Here is a 19,640-nt window from a genome sequence, read left to right on the forward strand (position 1 = left end):
CTGTTTGCAGATGACATGATACTATACATAGAGAATCCTAAAGATGCCACCAGGAAACTACTAGAGCTAATCAATGAATTTGGTAAAGTTGCAGGATACAAAATTAATGCACAGAAATCTCTTGCATTCCTATACACTAATGATGAAAAACCTGAAAGAGAAATTATGGAAACACTCCCGTTTACCATTGCGACAAAAAGAATAAAATACCTAGGAATAAACCTACCTAGGGAGACAAAAGACCTGTATACAGAAAACTATAAAACACTGATGAAAGAAATTAAACATGATACCAACAGATGGAGAGATGTACCATGTTCTTGGATTAGAAGAATCAATATTGTGAAAATGACTATACTATTCAAAGCAATCTACAGATTCGATGCAATCCCTATCAAATTACCAATGGCATTTTTTACAGAACTAGAACAAAAAATCTTAAAATTTGTATGGAAACACAAAAGACCCTGAATAGCCAAAGCAGGCTTGAGGGAAAAAAACAGAGCTGGAGGAATCAGGCTCCCTGACTTCAGACTATACTACAAAGCTACAGTAATCAAGACAATATGGTACTGGCACAAAAACAGAAATATAGATCAATGGAACAGGATAGAAAGCCCAGAGATAAACCCACGCACTTATGGTCAACTAATCTCTGACAAAGGAGGCAAGGATATACAGTGGAGAAAAGACAGTCTCTTCAATAAGTGGTGCTGGGAAAATTGGACAGCTACATGTAAAAGAATGAAATTAGAACACTCCCTAACACCATACATAAAAATAAACTCAAAATGGATTAGAGACCTAAATGTAAGACCGGGCACTATAAAACTCTTAGAGGAAAACATAGGAAGAACATTCTTTGACATAAATCACAGCAAGATATTTTTTGATCCACCTCCTAGAGTAATGGAAATAAAAAAATAAATAAACACAAAAATAAACAAATAGGACCTAATGAAACTTAAAAGCTTTTGCACAGCAAAGGAAACCATAAACAAGACAAAAAGACAACCCTCAGAATGGGAGAAAATATTTGCAAATGAATCATCGGACAAAGGATTAATCTCCAAAATATATAAACAGCTGATGCAGCTCAATATTAAAAAAACAAACAACCCAATCCAAAAATAGGCAGAGGACCTAAATAGACATTTCTCCATAGAAGACATACAGATGGCCAAGAAACAGATGAAAAGCTGCTCAACATCACTAATTATTAGAGAAATGCAATTCAAAACTACAATGAGGGGCTTCCCTGGTGGCGCAGTGGTTGAGAATCTGCCTGCCAATGCAGGGGACACGGGTTCGAGCCCTGGTCTGGGAAGATCCCACATGCCACGGAGCAACTGGGCCCGTGAGCCACAATTACTGAGCCTGCGCGTCTGGAGCCTGTGCTCTGCAACAAGAGAGGCCGCGATGGTGAGAGGCCTGCGCACCGCGATGGAGAGTGGTCCCCACTTGCCACAACTAGAGAAAGCCCTCGCACAGAAACGAAGACCCAACACAGCCATAAATAAATAAATAAAAGAACGTGAATTTCTTAAAAAAAAAAAAAAAAAAACTACAATGAGGTATCACCTCACACCAGTTAGAATGGGCATCATGAGAAAATCTGCAAACAACAAATGTTGGAGAGGGTGTGGAGAAAAGGGAACCCTCTGCACTGTTGGTGGGAATGTAAATTGATACAGCCACTATGGAGAAGAGTATGGAGGTTCCTTAAAAAACTAAAAATAGAACTACCATATGACCCAGCAATCCCACTACTGGGCATATATCCAGAGAAAACCATAATTCAAAAAGACACATGCACCCCAATGTTCACTGCAGCACTATTTACAATAGCCAGGTCTTGGAAGCAACCTAAATGCCCATAGACAGACGAATGGAGAAAGACATGGTACATATATACAATGGAATATTACTCAGCCATAAAAAGGAACGAAATCGGGTCATTTGTAGAGACGTGGATGGATCTAGAGACTGTCATACAGAGTGAAGTAAGCCAGGAAGAGAAAAACAAATATCGTATATTAACACATATATGTGGCACCTAGAAAATGGTACAGATGAACTGGTTTGCAGAGCAGAAATTGAGACACAGATGTAGAGAACAAATGTATGGACACCAAGGGGGGAAAGCGGCGGGGGGTGGGGGTGGGGGTGGGATGAATTGGGAGATTGGGATTGACATATATACACTGATGTGTATAAAACTGATGATTAATAAGAAAATAAATAAACATTAAAAAACAAAAAACAAACAAAATTGAAAATTATGTCCCTATTAATATTTAGTTTAATTTCCTTATATCAAACTATTCTTTTCTGAGAAATGGTAGGGAACTTTGACTAAAATGTTTATATACAGCACCATCCTATGCAGTGTCACACATTGGAGAGCATGTTTTCAAGCATAATTTTCTAGTGATTAAAAATCCATGGGATATTAGTATATTAAGAAATTAGAACATGATAAAAATGGCATTTCAAAACATCAAAGAAAAGATAGATAATTGAAAAAAAAAAAAAAGACTTGAGGAGAGTTAATAAAATATACTATCCATAGAAGGAAGGGGATAGTGTTGAGAAACCACAAGTAGAGCGTAGCACCTGAAATAGTAACTGCAGGGCTCCAGAACCTTGGCCTCAGAGGGTGGGTGGAGGGAGCAGTTACCAGAACCTAATAGTTTCTAACTTTCTTACAAAGGGCTGTTTGGAGAAGGTCACCTGCCAAGAGCTGGTAACTTTGATTAAGGTCACCAAACCACAAGGACCCTACAGAGAGGGGGCCTTGGAATACATACTCTGCCCTCACTCTCCTTCCTCTCTCTCTGATCTCCTATGTGCTTCCCACCACCTGCACTCAAATGGAGGTGGCCATGTGATGTAGTACATGCAGGTCTCATCAGGGTGGAGAAGGATGAAGGATGGATATGGAGGGGCAGATGGAAGGCTTCCAGCCCACCATCCAAGTGGAGACAGCAAGTAGGTAGCTGGTACTCAAGAGAGCGAGGTCAGGGCTGAAGACATGGATTTTGCGGTTGTAGGCACAGAGGGGCTTGTGAAGCCTAACGATGAGATTTGCTCACCTAAGGAGAAAATATAGATAAAGCTGACATGAAAGCCCTAGGCTGAGAAACAGAACAGTGTCCAGCGCTGCTGCGAGACCAGGTCAGATGAGGACTGAAAACTGACCACTGCGTCTGGCAAATAGAGACCACTGATGAGGTAACAGAAAATGTGGCTGGGGGAGGGGCAGGACACGAAGAAATAGGATGTTAAGAGAGGACAGGAAGCTAGGGGCCCTTCTTGCCTCTGAGGCAAATATTCAATAGCTTCCAGACCCGCACCCAAGATCCTTTCTCCAGATTAGGATTAAGACACCATTTCAGTTCTGCTTTTTCATCAGGTAATTTAGCTAGTCTAGATACGATCCGTATTTAAAATGTCTTAAAACCTGTTCTGAATAAAATTCAATTAAAAAATCTGCTAGAAAACTTAAAACAGAGCTACATGATAGCCCATGAAAAGCTCTCATTGCAAAATATCTTCCACAGCTACAGCTAGTCTATCCCTCTGTCTCAGGGTCTAGGATGTAGGTTCAAGTCCAGGCTGTACTACTTATATGACTTCGGGCAAGTTATAGACTTCTCTTAGTCTTGGTTTTCCTTATTATCCCTCCCACAGTGGGAGTGGTGTCTTCCTTTCTTCTCCTTTAGCACTCTTGTGTGTGTTCCTTTATCTGAACTAACCACACTGTATTAAAATGATCTGTGCTTTGCTCCACACTTTTAGACCCTGAAGATTAGGGACCCTCCTTTATTCATCTTCATGTTCCAAAGCCATGCACTCAAAAAATTTTGTTGAAAAAATGATTACTGTTTTTAATTTACCTGAAAAGATTGTTTAAAAGATTGTTTATTTACAAATAAATGCAGAAGCATCTCACACGTGAAGATCTCAGTGACTATCAGCAGTTATTCATATTCTTCAACAATTTTCTAAATGAGGAACATCTTACTTTGTATCTGCAACCTCTATTCATTTATTCAATAAATACTTGCATTCATTCAACAAACACATGTGCCAAACACTATTCTGGGTGTCAGGGACACAAAAGTGAATTAAACAGACAAAAGTTCCTGCTCTCAAGGAGCTTAAACTGGGGGTGGAGGGGGAAGATAGGCAATCAACAAATGAATACACATAAGAATATCAAGTGGCTAAAAAGTGCTAGGAAAAGAAGTAAAGCAGGATATAGGAAAATAAAGAGTGATGGCATTGGACTTCCCTGGTGGCTCAGTGGTTAAGAATCCACCTGCCAATGCAGGGGACACAGGTTCGATCCCTGGTCTGGGAAGATCCCACATGCTGTGGAGCAACTAAGCCCATGCGCCACAACTACTGAGCCTGCGCTCTAGAGCCTGCGAGCCACAACTACTGAGCCTGCGCTCTAGAGCCTGCGAGCCACAACTACTGAAGCCCACGTGCCCTTAGAGTCCGCATGCTGCAACTACTGAAGCCCGCGCACCTAGAGCCCATGCTCCGCAACAAGGGAAGCCACTGCAATGAGAAGCCCGCGCACTGCAACTAGACAAAGCCTGCACGCAGCGAAGACCCAACATAGCCAAAAAAAAAAAAAAGGACTGATGGCATTATTTTTCACAGGGTCTGTGCTGTTTTCATGCAGACTTCTACATCCTAATTAACATCCTCAAGAACTGCTATAGATCATTTCCTTCAATCCAGGTGATAACTAACAAAACAAATACAGCTGACCCTTGAACAATGCGGGGGTGGACTGATCCCTCTGCACAGTCAGAAATCCTTATACAACTTATAGTCAGCCAGCCCCCACCTTCTGCGGCTCCTCTGAATTCACAATTCCACATCCATGGATTCAACCAACTGTGGATTGTAGTACTGTAGTATTTACTATTGAAAAAATCTCATACGAGTGTACCCATTCAGTTCAAACCTGTGTTGTTCAAGGGTCAACTGTATATTTCACAAATGTTCTGTGAGAAACAACTGATTAGTGACTAATATGTGTATAACATTTTCTAAAATCTCCTATATGATACTCCATCTCTCTATAAGCATCCCGAATAATTTTACTTCACCATTTGTACTATTTAGTATAGATATGAGAACGACTCCACAATGCCTAACTGTTTAGTTTACTGTCCAGTGAAACAACAGAATCAGTAGAGGGATCTCTTATCAAAATGCTCTATTAAGTACTTCTGAGAGTAGATACTGCACGAGGGATACTTACTATACTCTGTGGCAGCAGAGTAAAGGGTCCTAAGAACCTGGGTACAGCAGGGAGGGTTCATTGAGGAAAACCATCCTGGGGAAGTGACGTTTCAACTCAACCCACAGAACAGACAGGAGTTGGCTAAGAAAAGTGAGAGAGTCGGGTAAGCACTCTAAAGAAAGAGAACAGCACACGGCAGGCCAGAGTCGGGCACACCTGAGCCCAGGAGGGCTGGAGCAGAGGGTACAAGTGCAGCGGTGGGTGGTGGGGAATGAGGCTGGAGAATTCTATCTCTAAGAGACTCTGTTGGGCCACTGTTTTCTTAAAAAAAAAAAAAAAAGGAGAAAAGAGTCAAAAATATGAAATTCTACACTAACTTCTACTCCTTATTTTTTCAACTACCTTAAGCAAATGATTGGCTCTCCCTGTGTGGCACTGCCCTTGTGCTCGATGTGCGGTCAGGGGAGAAGTGGAAGGAAGGTGGAGTGTTTTAATGTTTCCCAATGATTAAAGAATGTTTTGATGAGACATGAGAGATACAGATTATGAGCTCAGTGTTTTGGTTTTTCTATTTATGTTCATGCTCTCTAGCAATATCTTTTGAACAAAGAGCTTGTAATGGAGTCAAAGGCTGTATCAGAAGCCTGGCCAGAACTTCTCCATTACGTGGAGGCTAAAGTCAGTGGAAGAAAGGGGAACGGTCAACAGTGAGCCCCCGTCTCCCCTGTCAATCAGCACAGGCAGCTCCTTGAGTAGCTAGGAAAGATCTAGTTTTATGTTCTTATCAAAAAGAAAGAAACTCAGAGAATGGGAACAGAGGTCTTATCCAAAGCTCTACAAATATTTTTTCCCCAACTAAATGCGATGGGCCCTGATATACTGAAAGGACTATTTAGATAAAGAATTTAAAGAATTTTAAAATTACCACTTTACATCAAGGATCCCAGGGCAGCCTCACAAACTAAAAATCAAGTTTTGATTCGCGTCTTATAAGGGAGAGTATATTGTAGTGATCATCAGCTTTGGAGCCAGAATGCCTGGGTTGAAATTCCAGCTGCTCCAATGACTAGCCATGTAGCCTTGGACATGTAACTTAATGTCTCTGTGCCTCAGTTTTCTTAGCTGTAACCTGAGGATAATGCAAGAAGCTATCTCAGAGGGTTGTGAGGATTAATGAGGCAGTACATGTTAAAGTGCTTAGAAAAGCACCTGGCCGTAAATATGTTAGCTATTATTAGTATATGATGTGCATTTTACAAATCCATAATAAACCTGTTTCCTACACAACTTTTGCCTACTAGGAAAACTAATCATGGAACCAAACAAGAAAATCTGAAAACCTCCAAAGTCCTTCTTCCCAAGGTGTTTCTACGGATAGAGCAGACTTACCAGTGGTGCCAGTAGGACAGTTGGTGCACACCACCTCCTGTGTCTTAGGGACAACAGCACAACTGGAGCCCCCAGGACACGGACAGGGTTGGCAATCAGAGGAGGTGCCCACGGTTGAATCTCCATAGTACCCGTCACTACACTTCTCACAGTGGGGCCCGGCTGTATTCTCTCTGCAGTTACAAACACCTATTTGGAGAGCAGGTGTGAGAAAACAGGCGAGTGTGTAAGCAAATAAGACAATGAGCATTTCCAACCACCTGCTAAAGAGAATTTAGGTCTAGCAGCCCCCAAAGGTCATCTTCTCACCTGTCTCAGGGTCACAGGTCTCACTGTGCCCATTGCAGGTACAAAGCACACATGGACTGTATGGTCCAAGACTCGGAGTTTCTCTTCTGTAACCTGAGAGGCACATCTCACAAAACTGCCCTCCGTATCCCACAGGACAGGTGCAGGACTCCACCCAAGTTGCAGGGACCCCAGGCCCAGGACGAGCGCTCGCCAGGGTGACATCATCCAAATATCCAGCACCTGTGTATGATGTGGAGAAGAGGATCACTGAACTGGCTTTCGTATTCCAAAACTTCTTGCAAAGTCAATAATGCTAAAGGGTAACCACACCCAAAATTTCAGAGACAATCAACCATCAGTTTAATTCATCTGTTGGAGAAGATAACTAGAAAATAGCATTTAGGACAATTATGTGCTACCTGGTGCTAAGTATCTGGAATGGTGGTAGAGCAAACTTCATTTTTTAAACACACACACACACACACACACACACACACACACACAGATTTGTTGGATTTTACAGTTCTCCCAATCACCAATGTGAAAAATGAAAAGCATTGGGCAATAATCTGGGGCAAGAAAAGATAAAAGGAAGAATGTGGAAATAATAAGAGTTTAAGGCTACAGCCATTAAGCCGTGTTTTTGTTCTTTTGCCACAAAATCAGGCACTGATCGTAGAGTTCAAGAGAAAGCAGGGAAAGCACCTGTCGACAAGTACCACTCAAATTATATTTTTTGCCCTGCATAAAACAGAAAAAATAAGTAAACAAGTTCTAATAATCAGGGCTACTTTGACAAATATGTAATTATTCCAAAGCCGTATATCATAATGCTTTCCTGTTTCCAGAAGAAAATAAAAATAGAGGAAGTCTTATATTGGCTTAGCCCAATGGTTCATCCAACCTAACAGTGCAAATGACAGACTCAGCAGGAACATCCTATGGAAGAGGCAGGTTTTGATTGTATCATCATATTTCTCTTTAATTTCCATTCCACTCCTGTCTCTTGCACTCTTATCTTTCAAGTGTATTTCCCCATGTTATGAAATATCACTTGCTGTTTATATAATTCTTAGAAACTGATGACCTGAGGCTAAAGGACAGCTCTTCTATTTCTGCCTTGAATTTAGTTAACTTTTACTACATTTATGGGTTTTTTCAACATTAGATCATGAGAGACATCTCCACTGTTAATGTGCTTCCAACTCCAAACATTCTTAAGCCTCCCCATCCTAAAAGTACTCTTTCTTCAATCTGTCCCCACTCTCAAATTAGAGTCCCTCTCTTTTCCTTCCCTCACAGACGAACTTCTTAAAAGAATAATCTGTATTTTACTTCTTCACCTTTGAATTTACTTAATTTGTGATTTAATTTACTTCATTAAATCACTGCAATCTAACTTCAGTTTCAACACTTCTTAAACAAACAAACAAAACCCTCACCAATGATTCTTCAGTTACCCAATACCAAAATCCAATTGTACTATCTTCCTAAACCTGTTAATTGTTCCGCTTCCCTAAAATTCTTTTTCTCTCAAGTCTCAGGTCATGGTCCTTAAATAACTGTATTTCCAGGATTGCATCTTCTTTTCTCTTTCTATATTTTTTTGTTATATTTCCAAGTTTAAAAATGATTACCCATACGTTGACAACCCTTCGATTCTAACCTCCAGTCTCAACTTCTTCGTAAGCCCCATCCATATTTCTAACTACTTATAAGACATTTTCATCTGAATATTCATGCAGGCATCTCAAAAATCAACACATCCAAGCTGCTGATGCCACTTTCAATGCCACACCACCACTCTGATTCCTCTTCCCCCAGACAGATTTACCTTTCTACAGAAATAGGTCCTCATTAAAAAAAAAAAAATTATAGGAAAAAAATTTAAAGAAATGCTTAAAAACAGCTTTTTTAATTTAAAATTATAACAAATGTTCATTCAGTAATTTTTAATTTTTCATAATTTAGCCAATTTAGTTAAAAGGGCTTGATAGTTACATAGCAAGAAATAAAAAGAAACAAACGTTAAGCAATGTGAGCCAGCAGAATTATATTTGGGATTCTTAGAAGATTCTAATTAGATATAATGTAGCCTCAATAGGCTTATTTATTATAAAACAATACTATTTACTAATTTTGGCTGATTTTCTCCAGGTCCTTAAAAGTAGTTTTAAAATGCATTATTTTTATACATAATTCACGTATGATGAGGCAGTTTATACCACTTCTTTAGGATCAGTGTTATAGTATTAGGACTTTAGAGATAAACTTTTGATTATGGAACCTTTTATCTAATCATCTTAAATGATTCTCTTAAATTATATCATAACTTACTTCTCTCACTATATGTCCCACGGATCTTGATAGAGGTCAAATTGTTTAGGAGTTTCTGAAATTCGAAAGGGGTAAGAGTAGGCCTCCAAGGGTAATCTGTTGCTTCATGGAGCCTAGAGAAAAAGGAAGGGCCACATTAAGCTCTGTAAGGACAATTCTGGGTGCTGAGAAAGCATTTCTTACTCATTTATTCCACCAACAGTGCACTGCTCTGCCAAGCTAACCAGGTCAGAGAAGAGTCTGTAGGTTTGATAGTACAACTGGAAAAGGTACACGTAAACAAAGGGAAAGTTCCCTTTTACAAAGTCACCTTGAGAAGCCAGAAGTTTTTCTTCGACACACACCTTGAGGCCTGATGAGCTCTGACAAAGAAACCACTTTTATAATTCTGGTCAAGTCAGATTTTGCAAACAAAACTGTCTTACCTGAAGACATATTTCACAGTGGTCTCACTCGGATAGGAGTTGCCCTGAGCGATCAAGGGCACAGATACTCTTAGGCCAGCTCCCTCAAGCACCAGGTCTTCTGCAGAGAGGCGAGTGTCTCGCCTGTCCACTCGAAAGGAGAAGGAGAAGTTCTGACCATAACTCAACACCTGCTTGCCCAAGAACTTTGCTGGAAGGCAGACACAATGGTGAGCAAGAATGTGAGAGTACGAATAAACAGGGACACACGCCAAGCCGGACCGCTTCCTAGCCTTACACTTACCGGGGGCAATGAAGTACCTAGGAAAGTAGCTATCTGAAATGACAGCGATATCTTGCCTCTCAGAGGACCACTCAGATGACGCTTCAGAGCCGTCCCTTTGTTCCGCACGCCACCCATCCTCATCTGCAAGCAGAGGATGGAACACAAGTGCCGTTACTTTGTAAATGTCCTGAATTCAGGTCCTCTATATACCACAAAATATACAGCAAGTCATCAATGAAAGTTTTTTAACAAATGCAGGCTATAACAGTACCTATATATGCTATACCCCTCAAGCTATAATTTTCTTTATTTTATGTAACATTTTATACTCAATTTGGTAAATTCTGAAACCATTTATATATACTTTCAGTAAATTAAAAAGCCAAACAAAAATCACATACATTAAAAAACAAAGTGCTGATACCGTCAAAAAAATCCTCAAAGAGCTACTGACTTTTTAACACTGTAAATTTAATCTCACGATTCTAGAGGACAGAAGGAAAGGTCTACTTTACCAATCTGAAAGGTAGAGGTTATAGAATAAACACTGTAGCCGACAGCATTTGTACAGACGGAAGAATGCCCAAAGCAGAAGCAAGGTGTGCAACCCATAGGATTAGATGATTCCAGATTAAAAAATCCAGGTTTGCATCTGAAAGAGATTAGGATACAATCAGGTATTCATTGTACTTGAAATATGATAACAGAGAAAATACAATAAGGCTAGAGAAAAAATGAGCTACCTCTCACAATTGAAGCCTTCGACATTGTCTTTGCAAACACATCTTCCTGTTTCAAAATTACATTCGTCTGTGCTGCCAGAAGGATTACAAGAGCATGGCCTATTGGATGGAAAATGGAGGAAAACAATGAAATAAGAGAAAAGATAAAGAAATTCCACTCAATCTTTTGTTTTATATGTTAACAGATTTTTTAAAAAGGAATACATAAAAGAGCAAAATGAATCCTAAAGTCATCTTTATATTTGGATTTGATTTCAATCAAGGATAACCATCACATTTAGACATTGAAAACTCTGCTTCACCTCTGTACAAAACAATCCTGGATCATCATTACAGCTAGAAGCCTTAAATCTTGGTTTACAAGTATTATGGGGGGAAAATGTTTATATGGCTGCAGACTAGCTACAACACCTATTATTAAGAATCAGCTACATTTGGATTCTGCCCCCTTGAGAAATCTTACCTGCATCCAGCCTCAGTAAGAGAATGGTACCCAGGCTGGCAACGGTCACATTTGTCCCCCATCACTCCAGGCTTACAGCTACATCTGCCATAACTATCACACTGTGTACTGAGAGAACCTGAAATTTAAAGTGCTCAGTGTCAAACCACCAGTTAGGTAAGTAAAATTAATGTCTCAAAGAAAGAAGGTTGGTAACTAAAAACAGTGCCTGAAAACCAGAATGCAGATTGTTTTTCAGTATCTAGATGGTAACCAAGAGAATAAAGATCAAATTTTAAATCAGAACACTCTCCAAATCACACCCCTTGAAGCCATGACTTTTAAACTTTCCAGACACACACCCGAAGATGAATCTACTCATAACTGTTGAAAAACACTAACAAGTCACTCTGTAGCCAATGGTAAACTGTACACAGAACCAGTCACTCTGCTCTGTGGACAAGCACAGGCTCCTTATGGCCTGTGTCTAGAATTTAAGTATATACAGGCACGAATAACAAAAATAAAGTTCAAACTGCTGAACAAGTACGACAGACTAAGAGCAGTCCTCTGAACACACACCAATGTGCTGAAAGAGGTCAGCCCTCCAAGGAGGTTAGACTAAACAAAATCATTAACACGGAAGAACTCACGAAGCAGCTAACCTTTTACAGTCAAAGTTCAAATGGTCTTGATGATCTTATTGCTAATTATTTACAAAACCATTACTCAGGCCAACCCCACATTTTTATACACACCAGAAAATCATCCGAAGGCCCAAACTTGGTTAAAGAGAGTAGAGGCAGATCCTAAATCATTTACATGATGTAACATGTAAATTGTAACAATAAATTATAACGATGTACACTCTCCTATACTTAAGCTGTGCGAATCCCTAGGAAACAAAGCTTTATTTTCTGGGGGTACAGGCAATGCTTATTTTGTCTTCCAACCATCACAATGAAGCAGACTCTGCCTGTCACTTACCAACGGGACTACAGTGGCAGGGAGAGCAGGCTTCTCTGTTCCCAAGGCGGAAGAAATTCTCCCGGCACCTCTCACAGTTGGCGCCGTCCGTGTTATCCTGGCAGTTGGTACAGTGGCCACCATGGCCCGTGGAACGGTATAGTTCAGGGTCAAAGTAGCATTCCTGCGATCGGCCATTGCAGTCACAGGCTGTTGGCCAAAACGTTAAGTCAGATCCATGTTCCTTTACAAACAGCATTTTAAAAGACTCAAAGAAAACAAAACCATAATTCCCCACATCTCTGACAGACAGGTGGTGGCAGATTAAGAACGACCACCAGATGCACTGTTCACTCAAAAACAAAAACGAAAACTGTATGTCTGTCTATAAAGGGTTCATACAGTCAGGTTAACAGCTTACTAAGAAATGTTCATCCTTATCAAAAATAGTACCATCATAAAATATAAGTAATCCTTGTACTCAGGAATCTCCGCATAGTTGTACACATACAAACAAAAGCCAAGTCAAATTACAATTCTTCTGAATCTTTATCCTTCATTCTAATACCAAGTCCAAGCACAAGGGGCCAATTTATATGCAGGCTTCAATTTATGTTAACTTTTCAGGGCTCAGACAATTCAAATACCTTAGATACCAACTTCTACAATGCCAGATTACTTGCATACCCAGACGGGAGTAATCTTGAGACACATGGGTAAAAATTAGCGCCTCTTTCGAAAGAAGGAGGAAATCTATAGATCCGCAAGAAAGTAAATCCACAAGAAGGGAAATCTAGATCCACAGATGCTTCCATCTGCTGGGAAGCCATAGTGCCAAATGGGTCATCTGTTAAGTCGCTATATTCCCTACAGAACGAGTATCTGTAGTCACTGAAAATCTTTATTATATTTATACTAAGATGATTTTTTCCAAATTATTGATTCTGCCCCAAGTATAGACACTAAATAAAAATAAAATTTTATCTGATTACAGATAGAGCAGGAGATTGTTTTTAAAAAAATTTGAATATATGTTTTTTTTCTCCTCCCTGCTTTTACAATCAGTTCTTTTATAGTACTATATTTGAAAACTTTTTAGAAACTTGAATCGCTGGCACCAAGAATTAGAGTTAAGTAACTTTGAAAGCTCCCATTCCCTTCTTCATCAGCTATTTCTCTTCCCTCAAGTCTCCCTAGATTATCTCGCAATCAGCCCAGCTCACAGCACCTAAATGGTCTGGTGCTTAGAGACTGTGGGGTAGAACAATCCCCATGTCTATGCTGTCCTAACCCACTGCTAAAAGCAGATGCTGTGGCTCCCTCATCATCAGCTGGTAAGAGAGAAGGCAGCTGTCATTTTCTCTTCCCTAGCTCCAGCACCCTGACAATACTGTAGTACTGTCACACCTCCAGAAACTTCTCTCTTTGACGGGCCATGGTGCTGAAGGGACCAAAGAGGAAAGCAAACTGACTTAGCTCCTTATCAAAGTCTGTTAGCTACTGTATTCTGTTCACTTGCTAGTGAGAGGCTGGATATAATGTTACACTTGTTTTTTCCCATAATGTTCCTGGATAGACTCAAAATATGACATCATTAAGCAGATTACTTTTCAAACACATGTGTACATTTAATTAGATGTCACATCTTAGGAGTATTTCATTTTTTCTTTTATCAGCCTTTATCATGTAGTTTCCAACACTGGATATTACAGTTCAGTAAAAGAATTAAAGAAGTTCAAGTGCTTAGGAATGCTAGAGGAGGCTATAAAATTTATCTGAAAATGTGAATAAGAAAATCTGCTGTAAGCAGCTAATGTAAACAGTCATGAGTCAAGATATTGGTCCTTTTTCAAGGTTTCTGCCAATAATTCCTGCAAGTTCAGAGTGTCTTCCTTCTTATTCCCTTTATTACCAAGAGGATACAATAAGGAATATTTATAAGGACATAAGAAAATGTTGCTGCTTTAAAAGTTTCTCACTTTCAAGTCCTTGGCAAATCATGATTACACAGTTTCATGATTTTTCTCCTGAGATTCCTTTCTCTACCTCTTGAGAATAAACCAAGACATTATGAAGGAATAAACAATGTGTAATCTTCTTCATTTTACCTCTTCCTAAGAATACTAGGATCTACTCTTCTTCCCAGAGCCACCCACCTCTGCATGACAGAAGCAGGAAAATCCTCCCCATTGTGCTCTTTAGTGAGATAAAGAAAAAATAATTTTGATAAATAATCCATCGAAAGCAGTCTTAGTCTAGAACTCATCACACCTGACAAATGTTAATCAACAATCCTGGCTGTTTGAATAAATGAGCATTGAAAGCAAGAAGAATATTTTAAAGGGCAACAAAGAAAAGACTGGAGAAACCATATTTTAGAGTAGGCAACCCCAGCCCAGTATTTAGAGCTAAGCAAAGGCCAGACCTTGAAGGTGCCGCTCCCATTCTGTTATGTGTGTTCATGAAGGAAACATAAAACCAGCACAGTTTATGTTTATGGCCAATTGCCCGCATCTATGATTTTCCTTTGACGTGCATGCAGGTTATTGTTCTACACTCTCAAATTAGGGAAGAAGCTCTGCCTTTCAGGCTTTTCCTTTCAAGGAGGAATCAAAGGAAGTCACCAGTTCCTTCTCCCACCTCTGAAGTCCTCAAGACAATTTAGCAGACGAACACCAAGGGGCACTCACGCAGGCATTCGCTGGCACCCTCGGCAGTCGCCCTCCTCCACGGCCGGTCATTGAAGAAAGGAAGGCACTTCTCACAGTCTACGCCATAAGTATTATGTTTGCAATTACACACCAGCTTGTCAAATTCATTCTTCACGCACTCGCTTGCATGTCCGTTACATTTACACCTGGGGAGAGAAGAAACCCTCAAAAGAATGAAACACCTATGAAGCCCCGAAACGGATGCAGAAAAAGGATGTACACAGAGAACTAAAAACCACCTCAGGATGTTTTTGAGTTTACCACTCAAAACTGTAAACTGAGAAACTGAGCAAGATTAAGTAATGACTGTGTGTTTTCAGGTATGAAGAAAAATTAAACAAGACAGAAAAAAAAAGGTACCTTTATTTAACAGGGGATGGGGCATTAACCGGACATGAGAAGAAAGTCCCCAACAATTTCTGAGGACATCTGTAGGACCATTTCCTGAAGTGAAATGCGTGCATCTCAAGAGGCAGCCAAGTGTAGTGGTTAAGAAGAACATGGACTCCAAGGCCAGGCCGCCTGGGTTCGAAACCTTGCCCTGTAACTTACCAATGTAACTTAAACTCGGTGCCTTACCTGTAAAATAGGGAGGATGATAATACCTATTTCATAGAGTTATTGAGAAGATCAAGAGGTTGCTATATGTATGTGCCCCGGACTGTACAGGCATGTAACAAGTCAATAAATTTCAGCAGTTATCTGCCATCATGATTTTAAAGTATTTGATCTGAAGACAGTGAGAGACAGATACCACACCATCATATGGATCTCTGGTAGACTGACATTCCCTCAGGTTGTTTGGGGCAAGAATCCTTGAAGGAGCCTCTAGATGCAGGTACTACCATAAACTAAGGACTCATGGAAATCCCCATGAATACTAACACGCACTCTGGTGCAGAGCCGTTACCCTCACTCGCTCTTTAAAGATAGCAATCAGTTCCACAGCTTCAAGCACCACTTAATAATACACTCAAACACTTCTGAAACATCTACAGTGCACCAGGATGAATCCCAAATGTATATCTCCAGGCCGCCTCTTTCTCCCAAGCTCCTGTCCTTGATTGCTGCACAAATTTAGATGTCCTCCACGACTTAAAACTTTACATTCTACAACTAAACTCACCACCTTCCCAAATGAGCTCATCTTCTCCATTTATTTTGTTAATGATACCACCATTCTCTTGGTCACTAAACCTTCAAAATCACCTTTGACTAAAATCCTGATAATTCTTCCTTCATAAAATGCACCTAAATGTTTCTTTCCATTCTGCTGTCACCACCTTAATGTCAGGTATTTGTCACCTAACACCTAGATGACAGCATAATAACAGGAATATAAATTCTCTCGATCATATTCTACTGTTACCTTGCCTGCAGTTAATCTTCTTAATCTACTGTGTTGAAATCATAGCCCTAACTCCAAAAAAGTACATGATTTCTCATTGGTTACAGTTTCAATCAACTTTCACTGAGCATCAATCCCATACCAGGAACACTGCATACAAAAATAATGTTTCTGCTCTTGAGACTTCATAGTCTATTACAAGGGGAGGTAAGTCCAAGATTCTTGGCTCACTGTCTACGGTCTCTGGCTACCAAACTCTCTCTGGTTTACAACTCCACAAATTCATATAAGATTTTCCTTAAGTCAAGGAGGTTTAAACGCTTCCAACTCTATACTTTTGCTCATGACATGCACCCAACCCTCCTGCACCCAACCCAGACATCCTCTCTCCTTATCTAAACCCTACCTATTCGTTGACGCCCAGCTTAGATTCCATCTGTTTCTCTAGCCTGACAGTCCTGTAACTATTCTCTGACATATGACATCTCTTTATCTAAAACGCTTGATGGTACTAGTATTTAACTTTTCGCATATTCATACATCGCCTGCCCCATTCACCTGTAGGATCCTAGAAGGTCAGGTCCTTCTCAGTAAGTGAATGTCAGACTTGCACTTCCTCAGCAGCTTTATAGTGCCTATCATAGAGCTTTGCACTTAAACGCTCAATAAGAATTCACTAATGTGTTGATTTGACAAGGTTTTAGAAAACCTAATTACTTTGTTTCCAGGATAATGAGGTCTAAAAACATTACTAATACAGTTGTAAACAAGTTGCTACATTCACTTCTACACCAAAGCTCCAATCACTTTCAAGGTTATTTAATGGTTTACTTACCTACCACCCACAGCGAAATCAGAGATTGCATAATAATAGGATTTGAGAACTTTGGGGTCATTAAACACTTCATCTCCAAAAGTGTTCAGGCGATTGAGTGTTACTCTGATGTCAGTGGCAGTTACCCATTCCTGTCAGAAAACAAAAACACAGAAAAGATAGGTAAAGGCACTGAAGATAAGAGACATATATGTGACAAAATCTTCTAAACAGTTAATGTATCATTTAACTTATGTCCTCTTCTGGCATTAAATCTATTATAACACTCAAGGACTCCTTTCTTTTCTTCATACTTGAATTTCCTTCTTGACTCTTCCCTTCTTTGATCTAAGTTGTTACTTTACCACTCAGAGTCTCCCGAGGCAGGAATAATATTAGTTTCTTCACAAGGCTGTAGAGAGGCTTAAATGAAATATGCTTTTCAACGCTCAGCATGCATTAGGTAGTCAACACACATGTCTCGTCTCTCCATCCTGTATCCACACCCCAAAGCCAGTCAAGAGAAGCCAGCACAGAGCTCACGTAGTACCACCACTGTATCAGATACACTGGTCATTGCCTCCTCCTGCCCATCTTGTACCATCTCCCTCTCACTCTTACCCAATCCACTACGGACAGATCTGGGAGACACATCCAAGCACAAAGCAATCAATCATTACACTGGCCTGAACCAATCAGATGTACTCTTTGTCTTGACACTTCCCAAATGTCACTTCTCATGAGGCCTTCCCTGGCCACTCTGTCTAAAATCGCCACCCCCCCCCCCAGCCCCCTGCAACTCCCTATTTCCCTTCCCTATTTTATTTAAATTGCCTGTTTCCATCACCACCACCTGCCCACCCCACCATTGCCACCACCAGATTATAAGCCCCACAGGGCAGGAATTTGTTTTGTTTTGTTCACTGCATTTCACTAGTGCTTAGTATATAGTTGGTGCTCAAGTAACATTTGCCGAGCAAATGAACAGATTTGAGGAAACTCCAACTGATCAAGTTGGTAGGTATACCATAATGGCAGAGGACAAGAATGAAGGTTATACAGTTTTCCCCTCGGTTTTATGAGATCTAAGCGCTTATAATAAATGCCCTTTCCTTGAGCTAATTTTAGTCAGATGTTTACATCTGTAGTAATTACAATAATTATCCCAATGAATCACGTCTGCCAGTGTCCACAACCTGTGCGGTCCCTGTCCACGCTGATTCCAGGCTTGGGCGTGTGACTTGCTTTGGCCAAGGAGACATCAGCAAATGTGACACAAGCAGAGGTTTAACAAGCATGTGTGCACTGGGATTTACCCTCTTGGAATACTTCCTCCATCACATGAAGAAGCCTAGTCTAGCCCCCTTGAGGATGTAAGACCACAGGGAGAGAAAAACCCAGCTCCCAGCTGACCTGCCAGGGAGCGAGCCCAGGCCAACACAAAATCGTGAGAAATAATAAATCACGGTTGTTTAAAACCATTAAGTTTTAGAGTGGTATATTACATAAAACTACCCAAATATACCATGTCCACTTACTTACTTATTTATTTTATTTTTCGGCCACACCCCACGGCATGTGGGATCTTAGTTCCCTGACCAGGGATCGAACCCACCACACCCCCTGCAGTGAAAGCACGGAGTCTTAACCACTGGACTGCCAGGGAAGTCCCCCATGTCCACTTTAAGTCCTCTCCTGGGACTGCATATCAGCATCACCTACGGAGACGTTAACAAGCACGTGCAAAGCTGCAGGCGTCTGTTTTCAGAAGGCTTCACATGAGACTGGGAAGCACACCCCTGATTAAGAATCACTGCTTACACCAGGCCAAACACCTGGCATGTAGAACAACACAGAGAGCTCATCAAGGCTTATCTCCATGAAGCCTTCATGTATAATTAGAAAGGAGAAGAGATGATGATTTCACCATATCCAAACTTGGAACTCCAATAACAACGCCCACTCATGGCCACAATGTTAGGAATCTTTTAGTCGTCTGTAGTGTAAACAGCTAAACATATCTCTGTGTTTAATGCTTATTATATCTTCAACAGGCTTCACCTTTATCACAGCTCTCCTGGAATAAAAGCTTCTCAAGAGTTGAATCTAAGCCTTTTTTTTTTTTTCCCCCATAACGGGCATCTTAAAAAGAACAGACTCTAGGACTAGACTTTCTAGGTTTTGAATCCCAGTTCTGCCACTTAAAACTGTGTGATTTGGGGCAAGTGAGTTTATCTTTTCTGGGCCTCTGATTCCTTATCTGTAAAATGGAGAAAATAAAGGTATCTATCTTATAGAGTTATTGGGAAGGTTAAATGTGTTAATACATTTAATATATCTAAAGGTTTAGAGCAATGCTTGTCACATTGTGGCACATTATAGTAAGTGCTATAATAAATGCTAATTATTATTATAAATCACTACATGCTTAGTAATATTCATATACATTGAAACCGGGAAGGTTTCTGGGAGATCATAACTTTTAGAGGGAGGCACAGGGAGCGATGAGGGCAGAAGCCAACTGCCTCTCTCCTCACTGTCAGGTCGGCTACAAGTCATATCAGTTAACCCTCCTTGGCAATTATATAGCAGAGCCAGAGCTCTTACATCCAGAGATGCATAATTAATGTTTTTGCATAATGA

At 40.3% G+C, this 19,640-nt stretch overlaps 1 protein-coding gene across 1 annotated transcript in view; it reads right to left on the reverse strand.

Annotated features, from left to right (window-relative positions):
- Nucleotides 1-19,640, reverse strand: part of LAMC1 (laminin subunit gamma 1) — a 122,786-nt gene that overhangs the window by 26,428 nt on the left and 76,718 nt on the right. The window contains exons 3-13 of the mRNA XM_082472533.1: nucleotides 17,019-17,149; nucleotides 14,815-14,981; nucleotides 12,146-12,334; nucleotides 11,180-11,297; nucleotides 10,717-10,815; nucleotides 10,489-10,625; nucleotides 9,992-10,114; nucleotides 9,709-9,898; nucleotides 9,284-9,396; nucleotides 6,965-7,186; nucleotides 6,656-6,844 (exon numbers count right to left, since the gene is read on the reverse strand). Coding sequence (XP_082328659.1) covers nucleotides 6,656-6,844; nucleotides 6,965-7,186; nucleotides 9,284-9,396; nucleotides 9,709-9,898; nucleotides 9,992-10,114; nucleotides 10,489-10,625; nucleotides 10,717-10,815; nucleotides 11,180-11,297; nucleotides 12,146-12,334; nucleotides 14,815-14,981; nucleotides 17,019-17,149 — 1,678 coding nt within the window. The remainder of the gene's footprint in view (nucleotides 1-6,655; nucleotides 6,845-6,964; nucleotides 7,187-9,283; nucleotides 9,397-9,708; nucleotides 9,899-9,991; nucleotides 10,115-10,488; nucleotides 10,626-10,716; nucleotides 10,816-11,179; nucleotides 11,298-12,145; nucleotides 12,335-14,814; nucleotides 14,982-17,018; nucleotides 17,150-19,640) is intronic.

Source organism: Balaenoptera physalus (assembly GCF_965194825.1).
Source record: "Balaenoptera physalus genome assembly, chromosome: 1".
Classification (NCBI taxonomy): Eukaryota; Metazoa; Chordata; class Mammalia; order Artiodactyla; family Balaenopteridae; genus Balaenoptera; species Balaenoptera physalus.